The sequence below is a fragment of the Peromyscus eremicus genome, chromosome 4, assembly GCF_949786415.1.
Source record: "Peromyscus eremicus chromosome 4, PerEre_H2_v1, whole genome shotgun sequence".
In the NCBI taxonomy this organism is placed as follows: domain Eukaryota; kingdom Metazoa; phylum Chordata; class Mammalia; order Rodentia; family Cricetidae; genus Peromyscus; species Peromyscus eremicus.
In genome coordinates this window covers 64,789,766-64,810,716 of record NC_081419.1, presented here as the reverse complement: position 1 = coordinate 64,810,716, position 20,951 = coordinate 64,789,766, and the positions used below count along the sequence as shown (strand labels likewise).

Below are 20,951 nucleotides of genomic sequence, written 5' to 3'. Positions count from 1 at the left end.
TAGGTCAAGGTGATCAAACACAGCTCCAGCAGAGATGTTCTCATGTTGACTCCTCTTCAGAAGAGCTAGGAATCTGAATAGGAGCAGACAATCCAGTTCCACAAGGAAGTTATATTGACAGGAATAGAGTTTCTAACAATCTCACAGAAAGATTAAAAACAGATGCTCTGACTGTTCATGTACTTAAAGAGAAAATAACTCTGAGTTAGGAATAGGGACTTAAATTACCTTTACACAGAAAAAGTTTTCCAAAACTCAGCCAGCAGCTTTTTATAATATCCCTCATCAAACCATGCCCATCGTTCAGCTGTATTTTGAGCTTATTATTGAAGAGTCTTCCTAACTATAAACACCAGGGTAATTGTCTCTTGGGTAATATACTTGGGCACAAAGAGGTCACAGTGAATATTGCAAATGGTACAAATTTCTAAGGCATGTGGGCTTTTATCACTTTTACATCCCTTAGTGGCCACATCTCTACTGACTGATGATCCAATCACTTTGACAGTAAATTCCCATCTACCCCTGCAGTGATTAAGGTTTTCCAAGCGGCAGAGCTACAGTGGAACTGGGTCGCCTGATACTTCAATAGCAAATAAAACAAAGAAATAATAATGATACTAGTATCACCTATTTAATTATTGACTCTAATATTAAGTTGTAATAATTGCCACACAGTTATCTACTTGTCTGAACATACACAAGAAAGAGAATAGTGCTTATCTAGGACATATACCAAGGTCCTTTTATCAGTGTTCGTTATCACTTATTTTGGCAACCTCTTATCTGTTCAGACAATCGCTGAAATTTTGTCAAAATTAAGAATTTTGAAAATGTACCTTACTCAAGAAAATTAAGAAATAAATTATTTCTATCCTCAAAAGGGTAACAGTTCAGAAATGTCTCAAATTTAGAAATATTTGTAGTAATATGTTTAAGTAATATTTTTAAATATTTATAATTATAAATATTTTGATATTTTATTAATTTAAATATTTTAAGATTGTTTAAATATTTTTACATTTAAATATTAAATTTAAATAATTTAAATACTTTTCAGGCTTAATGTTGAAAAGTACTAATATCCTCCATTCACAATGTTCTTCCATGATTACTGCTGACTAATAAGCATATTGAACTAGAAAATGTCCTGAGGGGGAGGTATTATACCTAATGATCTAGACATGGGTAAGATCAGTGTTCTTCAGTTCATTATTATCACCCACACAATTGAGGATAATTTTTAGATGTTTTGTTCCTCTAATAATCCTGTCTCTGAAATTTCACATGCTGCTACTACTTATGTTCATATATTATTTAACTTGTGCTTTAAATATAAAATGACTATGATATTTTCAACTATTATCATGCCAATTTTTAAAAATTTAGGAGACATCTCATGTATATTCTATTTGTATTGGGTCATATATTGTGTTTTATATTTAGAGTGAAGTCAAGATGAATGCTCATAAATTATTTTCTTTCTTGGAGTATATTCATTGTTCATAGCTCTGGGTTTAATAAATGCAGTTCTATAGATACATGTAATATACTTTAGCCATATTCTTCCTCCATTTTCCTTATTCTCTTTCTCTGCACTGCTGTTAGTTCCATCCGTTTCTCTAGACAGGTTCACCTCTACTTTCATTTCTCAAATATGATCTTATGAAGCTACATAGATTCCCCCAAAGAGAGAAAACATATTTAGTTTTGACTGATTCCATTTACTAACCATAATAATCTCTAGTTCATCCATTTTCCTTTAAACAATATAGTGTTTATTCTTTAAGGCTACGTAAAATCTCATGTATCACATTTTCTTCATGTATTTCTCTGTTAATAAGCACCTTTGTTGATTCCTAATTATGTTGATTGTGAATATTGCTGTAATAAAGAAGATGCTGGCATTTCTATTATATGTTAAATTTGATTCCCTCACGTTGTATGTCTAAGGAGTGTTATCACTGGATTATATGCATATCTATTTTTAGTTTCTGAGTAGCCTCTGTGCTGATGTTCATAGTGAGCTGGCTAGTTTAACTTCCCTGCAGCAGTATGTCTGAATTTAGGCAAACTGCTGTTACACTTTCAAACACAGAACTGAGTCCTCTGATGTGAGATCTACTCTTTGATCCATGAGGAAATTATGTACTGTTTGTATGATATGGTGACAAGGGGTGAATACTGAAGAGAGATGTTACATGTAAATATGCCAAGTGGTATGTACAAAGCAAAACATTGTTTTCCTCAAAATCTACATGTGAGAATACATAACTTTAAACTGAAAATACAGTTTCTAAAGAAGGAATTTTTCTCTTAAATTTATTTAAACCACAATACTGAAGATCTGTCTAATGCAAGGAGAAACAGATTTGAGGTCACAGCTTAAGAGAAAACTAGGAGGGATTTCTATGGGGCCCTTTAGAAAAGGTCCACATCTAACAACTATTTTGTAGTACACATTTTAAGTACTTTATTCCATATATTTTGGTGTGCATTTACAGCCTACAGAAAAAAATGAAGACTTTGATGATTCATGAGAAAAATTAGACAAAAGAAACCAAGGAATAGCAACCCACCCACTAAAGACAAGACCAGATATCAACACCTATAATTTCAATAATATCAAACCCAGAAGCCTAGGCACCAGCACAAAAATTCAATCATTAGCACTCAAGACAATATGTCTCTACCAGAGCCCAGAAACCTAACTACAGAAGATCTGAGAAATGCAACATAGCTATAACACAAGGCAAGTACTAAATGGCTATTATGATTATGTTCAAGGTCCTTAAAGAGGATATGAATAAATTCATTAATTACATCTATGAAAAAAATAAATGAACAATGGAATAAAAAGATGAAAAGATATCAAGGCATGAAAATAGAAGTTGAATCACTGATAAAACCCAAAACTGAGGTAAAACTAGATATGAAAAATTTAGGAAATCAAACAAAAACCTCAGAGGTAAGGTAATAGAAACAGAGGAAGGAAGAGACACTCAAGTCAAAGGGCAGAAAACCATAGGGGACAGGTACTAGCCCTCAGCCCCTATCCAGATTCCTCTCAGAAATCCTTCTAGGAATGAGGGAGAAGTGAAAGATATCTACAATAATTTCATACATACAGGCAAATGCTTTTTATTCTATATTCTCTTTATTGCTGTGTTCTTTGGTTCTTCAAACTTTATTGTTCTCTACATCTTTATTCTACTACATATTTACTCCACTATATCTCTAGTCTATTACATATCTATTCTACTACCCATTACAAATACATATATTCATTAGCAACTTGTTAGTAAAAACTACAAAGCAAACTCTCAGGAACAAGCATTTTGATAAAAGTCACATTTGGCAAAGACTTGGTCAGCTTAATTGGTGATGGACAACAGCTGCAGATTGTAGAGTATTCTGACTCATCTCTTACAGGGATAGTTACAAGGGTACAAGGAAAGAAATTATACAAGAGATTTAAGGAAAAGACAAAGATTATATGTACTATTTTGTGTGATTAATAATATCTGGACATGGTTAATCAGCCTTTTTCTGTTAATCACCTGAATCTGAGGACCTATACATAATTAGTCTACCGAGCCTAAAATCTTACATTAAAAACTGATGAAGAAATAAATATAAAGTGTTAATTGTTTTTTGAATCAGAGCGGGGAGGTGCCAGTGGAGTGTACTTAGGGCAAAATAGGTGCTATTAATCTCTTGAAGGACTAAGATATAAAAAGACCAGACACCTGCACTATCACTTCTAGTTCGCTATAATTCTTTTGAATGATTTTGATCCAACAAGGCCAGGCACCCACAACTCTGCTATGTGAAAGTTCTACTCATCATTCAGTAATGAGTTGTTTAATTTCTGAGTTAGTGTATTTATTAGAGATCAAAACAATCTATCAATTTTAAGTGTTATTGCATGTGGTTGTGTAGGATAAAAGACGTGATTTTAGTCTTCTTGAATTTGCAAAGATTTGTTTTGTGCCTGAGGATTTTGTCTATTTTAGAAAAGCTTCCATCTTACATGTGCTGATAAGTAGACAGTGCATTCTTTGATTTTGGGTTAGAATATTCTATAGACATCTGTTATGTCCATTTGATGTATGATGTCAATTAGTTCTCAAGTTTTTCTGCTTAATTTTTGTCTAGATGACCTGTCTGCATGATTATAGAAAGTAGGATATTACAGTCACCTACTCTTACTAGATTTATGTTAATCTGTGTCTTTAAATCCAATGTACATTTAGGATACTAATGTCTCATTGTTTAACTGTTTCTTTGATCAGAATGAAATATCCCTCTGTAGGTGAACTTTTCTGTCCCACCTACCAGCTCCCAAATAACCACAAGGAGACTTATTATTCATTGTAAAATATCAGCCATAGCTTAGGCTTGTTACTAACCAGCTCTTATAACTTTAATTAACCCATTTCTATTAATCTACATATTGCCATGTGGCTCGTGGCTTTACCTATTCTTCAGCATTTCTTGCTCCGTTTGTGTCTCCTGTTGACCTCGCTTTTCTTCTTCCCAGAGCTTTCTCTGTCTAACTTTCCTGCCTATACTTCCTCTCTAGATAATAGCCATTTAGTTTTTATCAAACCAGTCAGAGGCTGCCTTGGCAAAGTCACATCTTCACAGTGTACAAAAAGATAATTCCACAATAGTCCCTCTATATCTCTTCTGATTAGTTTTAGTTTGAAGTCTATTTTGTCAGACATGTGTATTACATCCTTAGTGATTAACTCTGAGTTACTAATAATACATTGGTGTCACTTTAAGGAAAGAAATATAAGCACTTCTCTTGGAGTCATTTAACCCAGAATGAATCCAGATTTGAATTTTTTATATCATCCTCCTTGTGTTTTCACTCCTCTGTCTATTGTATGAGTCTGAATCTGTACCTGCCTGCAGGTTGTCTTGTGATTCTATGTAGATCTAACATACATGTATTTCTGTCTTTGCTCATGTGTCTCTTTCTTCTGATGTGTGTTTGATGGGTCTGTTTGTCTAACCTGTGACTGTATGAATAGTGGGTATCCCCCTGTGTGGACTGTATCTGGGTGTCTGTCCCTAAAAAAAAAAAATGGTTCCACAATGTTTTTATTTGAACAACATGGAAAGCATCACATGTAGGAAGGAATGGGATACTTTACAGAAATCTTAACCAAGTTTTACAAGGAATTAAGTGACTGACTCAAATTGAGTCCAACTGATCCAGATAATAAACAACATTACTTATCAACCAATATTAATAAATAGTTGTTTTCAATCTTTATGGAAGGTATTAGGAAGTTGATTTCAACCTTTGTATTTGTTGCTATTAGCAAATAAAATACACATTGTCCAGATCATAGACATGTAAGCATATGTAATTTAAAATTGTAGTCGTGTATTAGCTGAGGTTGTAAAAGTTGATTACATGGAAAATCCAGGATAACGGTCTTAAATCTTAAGTGACCTCAAGATTTACTCTGGTTATGAGGTCTAGCAGAAGTTTCAGTCCCTTAGAGTGTAAGATATTTTCAGAATGTAGCATTCCCAAAGTCAGATAGCAATGCCAAATACTGTTAAACTTTAAAAGGTTCATACTGTTCAAAATATAGATTATATTTTTGTTTGTTTTGTGTGCCTAGGGACTTAGGAGGGAAAAGATGTAGTACAAATTGATGGATTGGTGTGCTCGGGACAGTACACTAACCTGCAGAGGGGGCAGTGATATCTTTACCTAGTTATTAAGTTTGAAAGATGTCAATGGGCTGTATTGACAGTGGAATGGAATAATGCAGAGGAGAGATCTCTGTTAGTTTTCTGGGAAGTATTACTTCCTGTATGTAAGCTAGTGACTACCTAGTGTCCCCTGTTTCATCAGAAGCTTCTTTATGGCATTTTTCACCTCTGCATTCCTCAAGGTGTAGATCAAAGGATTTAACATTGGCTCAATAACGGTAAAGGACACAGCCATTATCTTGTCTACTGGGTAAGTGACCACAGGTCTGACATACAAGAAAATACAGGGCACAAAGAACAACACAACCACTATGAAGTGAGAAGTACACGTGGAGAGGGCTTTTCGCCTTCCTTCAGAACTGCAGGACTTTAGGGAGCAGAGGATGATCACATAGGAAGCAGTTAGAATAAGGAAAATGGCCATACACATCACTCCACTGTTGAGAATGACTAAGAGACCTAGAATATAGGTGTCCATGCAGGCAAGTTTCAGCAGTGGAAATAAATCACACATAAAGTGATCTATGATATTGGGGCCGCAGAAAGGTATTTGGTGCATAAAGAGAAGCTGAATGGTTGCATGTGCAAATCCACCTACCCAAGTCCCTCCTACCATCAGGCGGCATGTTCTCGGGCTCATGATAGTTATATAATGCAGAGGCTTACAGATGGCCACATAGCGGTCATAGGCCATCACAATGAGAAGGATTATCACCACACCACCAAAGAAGTGATCCACAAAGAGCTGAGTCATGCAACCTTCCAATGAAATGGAAATGTTCTCAGAGAAAGAGTCCACAATTAACTTGGGGGTAATGATAGAAGAGTAAGTTATCTCCATGAGGGATAGTGACTTAAGGAAGAAATACATGGGTGACCTTAGACCAGGGCTTCTGGTTATTGTTACCACAATCAGTATGTTTCCTAACATTGTAGCTACATACATTATTAGGAATAAAACCGAGAATATTTTTCTTAGCTCTGGATTCTTTGTAATTCCCAAAAGAATAAATTCAGTCACATTGTTCATCTTCTCTCTTTGATGTGGGCTGATAAAAACATAGAACTCTGCACTGTAGATTCTGCAAGAGAAATGTTTTTTTTTGTCAGTAATCATTGGGTTGTTGAACAGTTTGGGGGCACTGTCTAATACCCTCCTTATCAATTCTTTCTTCATCTTGTGTTACAAAAACTAGGTGCTCACAATAAAAGCCTGATGTCAGCTTCAACTCTACTGGTCTCAGAATATCCCAGCTTTACACTGATGAGCTCATGTTTTCTGTTCAAGTGTTTTCTGCTTGAATTCAAACCCTGCTTCATCCCTTTACTGTACACATATTCCTAGGCAGATTAAGAGGTCAATACTCTAGCACAAGCTTTGACCAACTAATGGTAACCAGTTTAGTGCATTCTTTGGTTAATTTTGTCTTTCCATGCCCACTCGCTTCATGTCTTCATTCTGCGTTATTTATTTGTTTGTTTGTTGAAAACAACAGGAAGAAAATCTACTTAATATGAAAGACCTATTTAGTGTCTGAATTTTGGAAACTTGAAGTTTGGATGCTGAATTTCATTTATCATTAAATAACCCAAATACTTTGAAAACTTAAAAAAAAAAATTTTACTTGTTCATTTCCTGTTATTACTGCCTTAGAATTTCCCAGCTGAAGAACTATGTGTAAAAGCTCTTCACTTAGCAACAACGGTACTCTTCAAATCATGTTTTCTAAAATTGAATCATGAATATTGCTAATATAGATTGCTCATATCCATTGAGTCCTTACTATGTTTCATGAAAAGGAATGTCCTACAAAATCATTTCTTTACTTTTGAGATTAGCATATAAGTCTAAAGAAGTCAAATAATACCAAAATTTCATGTAAGAGTAAACACTGAAGTCAAATTCAAATCCAGGTCTTCCTACTTCCAAAATTAATACTAATAAAATGTGTATTGTTGCACTTATATTAATACCAAGAGGCCAACAATCATGAGATATTATGCTTTTTTATATTAATTCACTTTCATAACTAGTTAGCATTATAGATTCATGTGTAAGCTAATAATTAGATAGGCAAATTCAGTAATAACTGTGTAGCAAACTCCAAAATATAATGCTGTACATATAGTTATTAGCTGAGTGATCATGCAATCTAATGATTTTCTGCATATTTCTTAAGAAAATATACCCAGCACTTCACACAATTTGAATAATATCATTCTATAATGAACCAATGTCAGTTGGATGATATTAATACTATATCATCAAAGATACTGCAACTCCATTAGTACTTCTCTATCATAACTCACTTTCTTTGCCTCCTTGTAAAGTGATATTTCCAGATAAAGGCAAGAATAAAAATAAAAATTAATAGTAAGAATAAAAGCAAGATTAGCCTAAATAATACACAAAGTATCAATCAAAAATTTCTTTACATTGCACATAATTATATTCTATCAAGGGTTTAAGTTGACTTATCAATTATCAGGTTTATGTTTTATATGATATGATATGACTATTACTACTTATCTCATCTTGAGAATGAGGAAACTAAACCTTAGAAGCCTAAGCATATCATCAGAGATATATGGGATTTATGAATCAGGCTGTCTGTTTTAGTGAGATTCCTTCATTGTTACACTAAACTTTTAAAGAACAGCACTGATGTCTCTGCTCTCTGTAGAAAATACTGCCAGAGTAGAATAGCAGGATAAAAGGACTTATTCAGTAAGTAGCAACTTTTTCTATGATATGGACACATTATAAAGCTTTATAATTTGACTTAAATATATGAGAAAGGGTCCTGTTTTCCAGGTAGCCTGCCTGGTGATGTGAGTAGCAGTCCAGTCATCCTTGTTCCACATCTAGTATCCTGTTATGAGTGAGTACATACCATGTTTGTCTTTCTGAGTCTGGGATACCTCACTCAGGATGATTTTTTCTAGATCCATCCATTTGTCTGCAAACCTCATGATGTCATTGTTTTTCTCTGCTGAGTAGTATTCCATTGTGTATATGTACCACATTTTGTTTATCCATTCTTCAGTTGAAGGGCATCTAGGTTGTTTCCATGTTCTGGCTATTACAAACAACGCTGATATGAACATAGCTGAACAAGTGCTCTTGTGGTGTGGTTGAGCATTCCTTGGGTATATGCCCAAGAGTGGTATAGCTGGATCTTGGGGGAGATGGATTCCCAATTTTCTAAGAAATCGCCATATTGATTTCCAAAGTGGTTGTACAAGCTTGCATTCCCACCAGCAGTGGAGGAGAGTTCCCCTAGCCCCAAGAAAGACACAGGGATCGCCCAACGACAGAGAAATGGAATGAGATCTACGTGAACAGCCTGGACAGGAGTGGGGGTAGTGAAGGGCGAGGGTCGAGGGAAAGAGAGCTTGGGTGAGTGGGAGATCCCAGCTGGATCAAAAACAGAGAGGGAGAACAAGGAATAGGAGACCATGGTAAATGAAGACCACATGAGAATAGGAAGAAACAAAGTGCTAGAGAGGCCCACAGAAATCCACAAAGATACCCCCACAACAGACTGCTGGCAATGGTCGAGAGACAATCCGAACTGACCTACTCTGGTGATGGGATGGCCAAACACCCTAATTGTCGTGCTAGAAACCTCATCCAACTACTGATGGATCTGGAGGCAGAGATCCATGACTAGGCCCCAGGTGGATCTCTGGGAGTCCAATTAGCGAGAATGAGGAGGGTTTATATGAGAGAGAATTGTTGAGACCAAGGTCGGATAAAGCACAGAGACAAATAGCCAAACAAACGGAAACACATGAAATATGAACCAATGGCTGAGAGGTCACCAACTGGATCAGGCCCTCTGAGTGGGTGAGACAGTTGATTGGCCTGATCTGTTTGGGAGGCATCCAGGCAGTGGGACCGGGTCCTGTGCTCATTGCATGAGTCGGCTGTTTGAAACCTGGGGCCTATGCAGGGTCCCTTGGCTCAGCATGGGAGGAGGGGACTGGACCTACCTGGACTGAGTCCACCAGGTTGATCTCAGTCTGTGGGGAAGGCTTTGCCCTGGAGGAGATTGGAATGGGGGGCGGGCTGGGGGGAAGGTGAGGGGGGCGGGAGGGGGGAGAACAAGGGAATCTGTGGCTGATATGTAGAACTGAATTGAATTGCAAAATAAAAAAAAAAAAAAAAAGAAAAAAAAATATATGAGAAAGTCTTTCTCTAAAGTCCCTGGTAAGTAATGTAGACAGTTTGATGAAATTCTTTGTAAATCTACTATATAGACTAATCCAAATTTCTCAAATCTTCCTTCCAAGAATTTCAAAATTTTCTTGTTAATATTCTTTCTTTTTTTGTTATTTGTTTTAAATTTTTTGAAATTAAAATATAATTGCGTTATTTCACCCCTTTTTTTTCCTCCTTAACTCTCCCCTTTAGCTCCTTTTCTTTCTTTTAAATTAAGTCTCCTTTTCTTTAATTGTTGTAACGTGTGTGTGTGTGTATGTGTGTGTGTGTGTGTGTGTGTGTGTACATTCTGCTCAGTGCATATAATGTTTTGTATATGTATGTGACTTCGGTACTGACAACTTGGTATTGTTTATCTTACTGGTATTATTAATAAAGTAGAGGGAGCACATTCTTATAAATTGAAATTGAATTTTATTTTTAACTCTGACTCCTAGGACATGTAGCTAATTTGATTCCTCTCTGGGTCTCAGAATGCTTGTCATAAAAAGTTAAAGAGCTAGGAGTTTGAAGGAGTGATCTCAGCTTTAATTTTCACTGGGGTTTCCACTTAATGCTTACAAGTAGGATTTGCTGTATGCAATCACAACATCGAACAGATTTTAAAACCCCATGCATTAGGTAATATTCATAGCACTGCCTTTTTTGGAAAAGAAAAGTTAATCAATGATTTTATGACAGTTCTCTTTTCATTAGTACACATCTTCCTATCAGATGTACTCAATTCTCCCCCGTAGATAATTTTCTGTTTTGGCGTTCTCTTCTTTCTATTGAAATTGAGTATATCTCTTTCCCCAGGAACAAACATCTCAGTTAATTTATGCCTCTCTGGAGTAAGCGGACTTAGTTTTCTGTTGTGCTGAGGCCAATTACTGGTAACTGGACTTTCAGTCTTATAGAACCAAAGCTGTATAATTCTAACACGAGTCTGTATGTATTAGAGAAGGATGAAAAACAGGGTGTTAAGGTCTTCATAACTTTACCATTTAATTTTACAAACACTATCAGAACAGTTGGGCATGGTGGTGCACAAAGATAATCTCTGCTCTGGGGAACCTGAAGTAGGAGGCTTGCAAGTTCACAGTCAACGTGGTTTACAGATTAAGTTGGAGGCAAGCTTGAGATACAGAGTGAGTCTTTATCTTAAAAAGCAAACCAAGAAACTACCAAAGAACAAAGTATATGAGATAAAACTACTGTTATCTTAATATCAGACACAAAAATAAAAGGATTGGAGAGCCTGTATCCTTTGAGTGGATACATGGTCAACTTAACAACCAAAGGAACAAAATACTCTTCACCATAACTCTTAGGACTGTGTGTCCTACCTTTTAGAACTTTTGTGATTATAAATAAAACTGCAGGTTAATGAATCTTTGGTGAGCACAATTCATAATGCATCATGATTATTTCTTCACTGTGAGCTTCTTATTTCTTTCTGCCTCTACCCATCATCCAGTTACAAGTCAACTACTACTTCGTCTCCATCCCCACTTGCCTGCTACCTTCTTCATCTTTGTCATCCATGGCATTTATTACATGAACTTGCATAGGTGGCATCTTCCTAACACAACAATAATCTTATTTGTTGTTGTTTTTTTTCTAGTTTCCTGTTGGGTTTATCTTCTAATGAAGCCACCAAGGATGATTCATTTATTTAACTTTCCATCACTATCAATTTTGTGATATTTATACACTAATCACTTAATTTAAACTCAATTTATTCTTTAAAATTGATATCATTCAAAGAAAACTACATCAAACCATGAGGCCTCAGCAAGTCTGGGACAAGCTTGACTCCAAAACAGAAAGTGCTATCATCAGAACCTGGTTGTTAATCTACTTGTATACTGCTTTAAATATACCACTTAACATTTTCATCTCTACAATTTCAGTTAAAACACATGATGTGGACAAACTCCAGAGCTAAATTATATCTTTATCTAGCAATTTTGTGTTTGGCCACTGCCATCATATTCATATCATTTAATAATTTTGGGTAACTTGTCAAAGTACACTAAAGAAAACCAAGCTATAAATAGTTACAAGATCTGAATTCTTCATTCTGAGGTCATTATGTGTAGACAAATTTGAAAAAAAAAAAAGAGGTTATTTACTTACACATTAAAATACAATTTCTTGTTGGGTGAGTTAATTATTGCAAGAATTTCAAATAACATCTCAGATTAATAGTAACATTCAAAAAAAACCCTCAGGTAAATGTTAACATGTCCCATTTCATCTCCATGTTACCTCTGTGACCTCCAAAAACCAGTTACCTGTTAATCCCAATGGGTAAATATAAAGATTGTAGATACTGAATAGTTGTCTAAGCTGAAATCAAGATGACCAAAAATCCAGCCTTGGCAATGATGTTCTCACATGGAATGAATCTTGCTAGTGATGTGTTGGAACAAACATATCAAAATTAGAAGAGGAACAAACAATCAAAAATGCATGGGTAAATTATTTTGATAGGAACAGAGTTCCCAAGGAATTCAGAAGAAAGATTATACACAGATACACTATAGGTTCAGCAACTTAAATAGGAAAACAACTTAAATTTCCATTAAACAGGAACAATTCCCTAAAACGACAGTCATCAGTGCTTGTCAAAAAAACATCCATTGCATTCTGACTACCATGTGGCTGTATTTTGAGCTTAACTTTGTAAACAGCCTTCAAACAGTATTTTAGAAGGAGCACATTGACCGTGCCATCTCTTGGGTAGTACGCTCAGGGGAAAGAGGTCAGAGTGTGATGTGGGGATGGCAGAGATTTCCAAGATGAGAATGATTGCATCACTCCAACTACATCCCTTTGTGGCTATTTCTCCACTGACTCAGGATCTAATCACTTTACCATAAATTCTCTGCATCCCCACTGGGTTCAGGATTTTCCCAGGGGTAAAAGTACACTGAATAAAGACCCAGCTGATATTATGTGAGCAAAAACTAAGCAAACAAACAAACAAACATAACAAAGAGATTATAGTTGTTAGCTCTATAAGTAAACTGCTTTTCTGGAACTGAGCAACCTCACAGTGATGCATCTGCCTAAAATCAGATGAGTGAAAAGAAAGCAAATGCCACTAATGTTGTTCATTTAGCAAGTGCCCTGGATCAAGGTTTACTCTCACATCCCTTGATCTCTTCATCTTTTGGGGCTAGTGTTGAAATTGTCCCCACTTAACTACAGGTTAGCTGCGATTATTAAACATTTTTTAAAATTTGCCTTAGGTAAAATCAAAGAATAAATTGTTTCTCAACCAGAAGAATTCATGTTCTCCAGTGTTTTCAATTAGAAATGTTTGGAGCATCCCCAGACATGAGGACTCAAACACATGTGAAGTCAGACAATGTGACAACATGCATAAGACCTACACAGATTTAAACTGGACAAAATCCTAGCACTCAGAAATGGAAGTAGACACAAAATCCCACTACTAACCAAGAAGTTATGAGCAATTGATCAATTGATACTGGATGGGAAAGGAAAAATCAGTTTTTCCAATGGAGTGCCATGGGAACACCAATCATAATCCAGGGCAAGCCTCATGAACCTGAGTAGTTGACCAACACAAAAGGGACTCTGGTGTTTTTTTTTTTATTCTTTTGGTTTTGTTTTGGTAATCGTTGTCATGTGGAATTTCTTATTTTTTAGTTTGTTTGTTTTGATTTCCTATAATAGGATGATAATACTGTTAATACATATTACTGATATTTAGCTTAACCCTACTGGAACTCGTACTGTGGAATACCTTGCAAAAAATATTTTCTGCATTGTAGCAGGAGAGTGGGGCTTATATAGAGCTATGTAGGGATATGTAGGGAGGTGCTGTATTAAGGGAGTATGTTTTAGAATGTGTGCAAAGAGCTAGCAATGAGTTTTATTAGAATGTATGTAAAGAGCTGTACAGTGAGGGTGTGAGTTTGTCTTAGAGTGTGTGTGAGGATGTGCAGAGAGAGCTGATTAGAGTAGCTAGGCAGGAGAGAGCGCAAGAGAGATTTTCAGAGAAAGAGATTTTTTTTTTAATTTTTATTTTGCAATACAATTCAGTTCTACATATCAGCCACAGATTCCCTTGTTCTCACCCCTCCCGCCCCCCTCACCTTCCCCCCAGCCCGCCCCCCATTCCCATCTCCAGGTTGATCTCAGTCTGTGGGGAAGGCTTTGCCCTGGAGATTTTTTTAAGATGAAGTAAAAGAGAAAGTTACCATCAGAAAGTATGTGTTTCCTTATTTTTCCCCTCAGTTAGAAAACATGTACCATTCAGATAGATAAGAATTTTTCCTAATCTCTTGCCACCTTTATGGATTTTTTTTTTTTTACATATACTGGAGGTTGCCTTGGAACAGGCTCTCCAATGGCCATCTATATATCAGTCCATGTCTAAACAATAACACCACCAGACCAAAAGAAACAAAAAGCTAGAAGTAAAACAAACAAACAAGATACTATATAAGATAAGAACTATTATTTTATATGTATTAAATAAATCTTGGAGAACTAAGGAAACTTGATTAAATTTGTTGGATACTTAAGTCATGTCACAAGTTCACAGCACAAGCTATGAATGTCTGCAATCTCCAACTCTCTCAACGTTGTTCATCCTATCTTGTAGCACATTTTTTAAATGTAAAGGTAATAATAAGCAACATAATTTTTGAAGAGTAGTGATCAACTATCCATCATGATTAATTTCATTATTACAAGCATCTTAACTTCCTGCTGCCTCTGATTATGTCCTTTGTGAAGAAATATGCTATCCTTTCTCCAACCCTACTCCCTTCATTAGTGTCATCCTGGACAGTGCTACAGTTACCTGTATAGGTTTTATATTAGCAACATTTCAATCTTCTCTGTTCAGTTTAAAAGCTTCCATGCTGTTTTTCAACTATTTACAAAGATTCTAAGAATGACTGATTTACTGTCATATCATTAATTTCAAGTATTGTGATGTCTATGTACTAATCATCATTCTATAAATTTAATTATTTCAACAAAAACTGCATTTAACATGAAATCCTCAAAGACTAGAGCCACTCTTATCTCCAGAAATGAACACAATAATCAGAGCCTGGCTATTATTACTCTGACATCTGTCTCAATTCTTTCCCTTCCCAGTCTTCACCTGTTCAACTTCAATTAATATACATGGTGTGGTCAGACTCTGGTCTGAACTATATCTTGGTTTGTCATCTCAGTGGTCACCACTTCTATCTTATCTCCACCAACATGCTGCATGACAGGTTTAGGGTTTTGCTCATAGAGACACAAAAGGTTACAGATACACAGTAAAGACAGATTCAAACAGAAAAAAAAACTCTAAACACGTCAAAATGTTTTTAAAACTATATGTATGGTTGGGAGAGGAAAGAAAAATGATAGAAAAAGTCCTTTAAAAAGGAATATAATAATCAAAAGTATGGTAAGCCACATGTAGATGAGAAATACACAGAGCATCTGGATCCTGTCTGATATTGTGTTGTCTTTGAAAATAGTGGCTGTTAAGAGACATTTGATTATGGAAACTACTGGATACAATCAACCTATATATTTTAAAAACATGACTTCAAAATTTAAGTCAAAAGATATGGTACTTTGGGGGAGAGGTTATACTTTTGTTTCCACAGGAAATGAGAGGCTATGCTAAGGGAAATCAGGTTTGATTGTGAAAGACCCCCTGGAAACCCTGGTTACAAACATAAAATAATAATCCTAAAAGACCTATAAGACACATGATGTATATTTTACCTGCTCAAACACATAACAAAAAAAATCATCTTTAACTGACTTGTGTACAATGCACAATCTATACTTGTATTAATACAAACATGTATCTTACCCTTAAAATTTTATATATTTTCAGAGCAAGGAGACCAGAAACCAGTGAAAATGATAGCCCAGATGGCCCACCATCCAGAATATCTTTTAGGCTGCTGACTCACAGAGCACTACAGCCAAGACTTAACATTTATCCTAAATTTTCTCTGCCTTCCTGGTAGACAGCCTCCAAATTCATCAGCCCTGCCCTTTACCTTGAACTCTCCATCCTAGGGGCTGGACTCTCCTAAAAAGTGTTCTATTACCAATTGTGTAAATCCTGCCTGTGATCTTGATATGTATATTGTAATCAGACTCTTTCCATATGTACTTTTTTGCCAGTTAATCTGGTATGAGGATCTTGCTATATATGCATTAAAACAGGTTGCTAGTTCCCTCTCATAGACAAAATGGTTCATTGATTGCTTTAATTACAATTTTGAGAACTATGTCAGCTTCAACTACAGCTTTGGTTCAGCAGGTACATACCATTAATCAGGCAAATTCTTTATTTATAAGTATTTCATTAACATTGGTTACTCAGAAAGATTGATTGAAGACTAACATGTAGAGCTAATGGATTATAAGAAATTATTCTTTATATGGGGACTCAGATTCAAAATATTAAAACACATTTAACGACATTATGTCATACTAACTATAAATGAATTTGTTACTCCTATTGGAGGAGTCATTAAGGCAACTCCATGTAGTTAAAAGGAGGTTTATTTTGAGGGGTAACTTACAGCTAGTAAAGGGGTTGGTTACGGGATCTGAGAGAGGTGAGGTGCAGTCCAGTTGAGTTCTCTGGAGAACTCTGTGCTGTGGGATGGTCTGTATGTCAAATGTGTTGCTCTGATTGGTCAGTAAATAAAACATTGATTGGCCAGTGGCCAGGCAGGAAGTATAGGCGGGACTAACAGAGAGGAGAACTGAGAGAACAGGAAGGTGGAGGGAGACACTGCCAGCCGCCGCCATGACAAGCAGCATGTGAAGTTGCCGGTAAGCCACGAGCCACGTGGCAAGGTATAGATTTATAAAAAAGGATTAATTTAAGATGTAAGAACTAGATAGCTAGAAGCCTGGCACGGCCATACAGTTTGTAAGCAATATAAGTCTCTGTGTTTACTTGGTTGGGTCTGAGCGGCTGTGGGACTGGCGAGTGACAGAGATTTGTCCTGACTGTGGGCCAGGCAGGAAAACTCTAGCTACAACTCTGCTTGTTCTACCATCCAGCATCCAGGAGCATCAGGAACCAAGAGAGCTGGCACATCCAGATCTCAGGTCTTAAGGGCTCCCATCTTGGCCCCACCTCAGGGGCAGGCCATAGGTAGGCATGACAGTTATAGGAAACCTTACTGGGGGTAGTTCTTCCAGGTCAAAGCTGAAACAGCTATCAACTACATACTCCTCTGTTTTTTAATGGCTCAGAGATGTTCTGGAAACAAGTATCATCACACCTCAAGGTGTGTGGAATGGTTCTCAGTGTTATTAGTCATTCTGTGCTACTGTTATCCTCTGCAGAAGAGGTGGCTAGTTACTTTACAAAATCAGTCAAAAATTTTGTACAAAATAACTCCTTATGGAGTTTTCTTATTAATTTGGGAGTCATTTGGATGATTAATTATTCTAGTCTATTCCTCTTCTAGTCATCTTCAGATGTTTAAGATCTGCAGTATGCTCTGCCTAGAGGGAGATTGACGTGGTTCATTGAATAAACAAAATGGGAGGATATTCCAGTAGCCATGTTAGAGGAGCAGAAGGTGGCAATTGAAGTTCAAGGTATCAGTCCACCAGAAGGAAACTGATGAGTGAATCTCATTTAGGCAAGGCCACAGGACTACAGACCCTAGCATATCTTTAACTTCTGCTGTGCCTTTACATGTTTGCTGTGGCTATCTTTCTCTGGTGCTTAGCATGGTGCTAATGAGTTTGGGGAGATCCCTATTGCCTGGGATGTAGTGTGTTTATCTCATGGAAATATCCCATTTTACTGGGTATTTTTGTCTGTGGATTGTCATGAAGATAATTCCTCCCTAAACTGTACTAATTGATAATAATAATGATAGCTTATACAGAATTTTGATGAATAAAAATAAATACAAGGATATGTTTTACAGCAACGACCTACAAGTTTCACATAAGGAGCTTCTTTAGGTCATAGCTCAGGTTAATGATTAAGAAAAGAGTTGGGTCTCCAGGAGCCAAGCTGACTCTGATACTGAAGAGATGCAGTCACAGGTTTTGTTGTAAACCATTAGCTGAAACAAAACCTCAAAATAACTTCAGGTTACACAAGATGACTTGTTAATGGTTTTTACGATAAAGAATCCCACAAAAACAATCTGAAGTTCACAAGGACACATAGCTGAGCTGTCTGATTCATTAGGCTAGGGATGTAAACACAAAAGAGTCCACTTGGTAATTCCTTGCACCCATTCCTGACATAAATTTTCTGATATGGGTATGCACCCTGATTATTTAAAGTTCAGCTGACTGGCTGTTTTTTATGTATAAAAGTTTAGGTTTGTGACTCCTTATAAGATTACCTTTCAAGATAGATAATAAAATGATTGATTCTTTCTTTGTAACTGCAATTTGTAGCCTATTAACAAAAGGGTTGTCTGAGAAAATTATACTCCTTGCTTGCTCATGATCTATTAATCTGTGACAAGTTACTTAGATATATTATCTGTGGGTTGTCAGGATGACTGTTTTTAATCATGTATGGGATATAAAAATATGTTTTTACCTATAATCATTCATTTAAAAATGGAATGTAACATCTTTGTGACTCCTGTATTGCCTAAAAAAGTTTGTTGGGGTATATAAGCTGTAGAAAGACATGAACAGAAGAGAATGAAAAAATAAAGAAGGAAATTATCAAGGAGTGTGTCAGTGTTTTTTCCTTAAACCTTTCAGATAGAAAAGTCTTAGCATATGCTGATGCTGTGGATTCCTTTTGAGCCCTGAGCTACCTGGAGGCTGGTCCCACAGATGGCAATATAATCTTCTTCAGAGAAGATGTTGGGCATTGAAAATATTCCATATGGAGTTTGTTTTCTTTATGGCAAAAGCTAGTCATGCAAAATAATAAATATAAAATTTCAAAAATAAAAAATCATTAATTTTAACTTGCATGACATTCTTTGTATCATAAGGAAACCTTATAGGAGGGATTGAGGTCTTTATGCTAAACAAGGAGTACTATGGGAACCTGGAATGTTAAGCATGTGGGGTTGTTCATTCAAAGGAAGAGATGCTATACCTATTATCTGCCCAGAAGGCTAGGAGCAGATGTGTTTACTAGCCTGGTGACCTTTTCTATATATCTGTAGCTAGAAACTATTCTCGCACTGAATCCTCCCCCAACCCTTACTGTAAATTTATTTTTCTTATTCAATGTATAGATCTGATCTTTATGGACTTTACAAAGAGTTTCAGTGAGGTCATGTATAATCTGTATTTAGCTTACATTGTTTCTCAAAGAGATTTATGTTTGCTTTGTTAGGAGCATGGGGCTGAATTAATTATTACCAGAATACATTTTTCACCAAGTTGTGCTATGTTTAAACATGTCTAAAATAAACTACTTGAGGTCAGACTCCAAAATATGAAACAACACCAGCTACTAAGTTGCTTTGAACCAAACTGCCTTCTTATCTCCCATGGATCATCTCTCTGCATGGTGTGAGGGTCACAGAGATGTCTGCAAAAACCTCACATCATCCCATCAGGCCATTTCTAGGACAATAATGATCCATTGACCCAGCATATCCCTATTATATCCTCCATTCAACCTCAACATTTAATAGGTATTGAGGTTACAACATTCATCATCATGGTATCACAGTGACCATTTTTTTCAAGTAATCTTTATTTTACTTAATATCTCCAAAGTACAAAATTGTATTATAATATCTTGTTATACTTATATCATTAATATTTGTTAATTTTGTAGTGTGCTTAATTTATAATAGAACTTAGTCACCAATGTATATAGAAATAAGCGTACGTAACATCATAATAATGGATTCTGGCATCCTCTGAAAGCCTTGAAATTTATCACTCATGTATAAAGGGGACTATTGTGATGAAATACAAAACTGCAATAGATGTGGGAAGAAAAAAATAGTCATAATATGTCATTTATTATTCAAAATTGCATTCTTTTTAATAACATTTTAATGGCATTTTTTACCTCTGCATTCCTTACTGTGTAGATAACCGGATTTAACATGGGTGTGACAATAATATAAAACACTGCTATTGCTTTATCCATGGGAAAGTTTGTCACCGGTCGCATATACATAAAAATGCATGGCACAAAAAACATTACTACGACTGTGATGTGGGAGCCACAGGTAGAGAGAGCCTTTTTCCTCCCTGCAGAGCTGTGTTTCCTCAAGGAGCACAGAATGACCACATAGGACACCAGAAGCATCGTGAAGGTGATCACGGGAATTACACCACCATTGGCAGCAACTAGGAGACCAAGGAGGAAAGTGTCAGCACAGGCCAGTTGTAGCAGGGGGAAGAAGTCACAAAAGAAGTGATCCAAGACATTGGGGCCACAGAAAGGAATCCAGAGGGTAACAAGTATCTGCCCAAAGGAATGTAGAAAACCCACTATCCAACACATTCCCACTAGGAGACAGCAAGTGTGGTGGTTCATCCTGGTCACATAGTGCAGAGGTCTACAGATGGCCACATAGCGATCATAGGCCATAACCACAAGGAGGACAATCTCTGAAGCTCCTAAGAAATGTTCAACAAAAAGTTGTACCATGCAGCCATTGAATGAGATGGTTTTTGTCCCTAATAGCAAATCTGCCATCATTTTAGGGATTGTGCAGGAAGAATAGCATGCATCTATCAGAGATAAAAAAGCAAGGAAGAAGTACATTGGGGAGTTTAAAGTCTGGCTACAGACTATGGTACACACAATGAGCAGGTTTCCTGTGACAGTGATGATGTAGGTGATGAGTAAAACCAAAAGTAGAACCCTCTGCAGCCGAGGATTCTGTGTCAGTCCCATGAGGATGAATTCAGTCACATTCATTCTGTTTTCTCTCATTTCTCTCATGATGCTGGGAAGCTTAGAAGTGCTGGGTTAGCCTGGAAAAAAAGAATCGTAGTAGCAAAATTGATGAGAAACTTA

General features: G+C 36.3%; 2 protein-coding genes across 2 annotated transcripts; both read right to left on the bottom strand.

Moving 5' to 3' along the window:
• Positions 1–5,848: 5,848 nt before the first annotated feature.
• Positions 5,849–6,916, bottom strand: LOC131907798 (olfactory receptor 4C6-like). Its single transcript, XM_059258890.1, has one exon. It carries the CDS (start codon positions 6,914–6,916, stop codon positions 5,849–5,851), a length of 1,068 nt encoding a protein of 355 aa, XP_059114873.1.
• A 13,030-nt stretch (positions 6,917–19,946) lies between these two features.
• Positions 19,947–20,867, bottom strand: LOC131908301 (olfactory receptor 4C3D-like). Its single transcript, XM_059259351.1, has one exon. It carries the CDS (start codon positions 20,865–20,867, stop codon positions 19,947–19,949), a length of 921 nt encoding a protein of 306 aa, XP_059115334.1.
• Between the last annotated feature and the right edge of the window lie 84 nt (positions 20,868–20,951).

What these genes read in the sequence shown, in the direction of transcription:
- LOC131907798 (XM_059258890.1), bottom strand. Translation starts at nt 6,916, where the DNA reads ATGAAGAAAGAATTGATAAGGAGGGTATTAGACAGTGCCCCCAAACTG.
- LOC131908301 (XM_059259351.1), bottom strand. Translation starts at nt 20,867, where the DNA reads ATGAGAGAAAACAGAATGAATGTGACTGAATTCATCCTCATGGGACTG.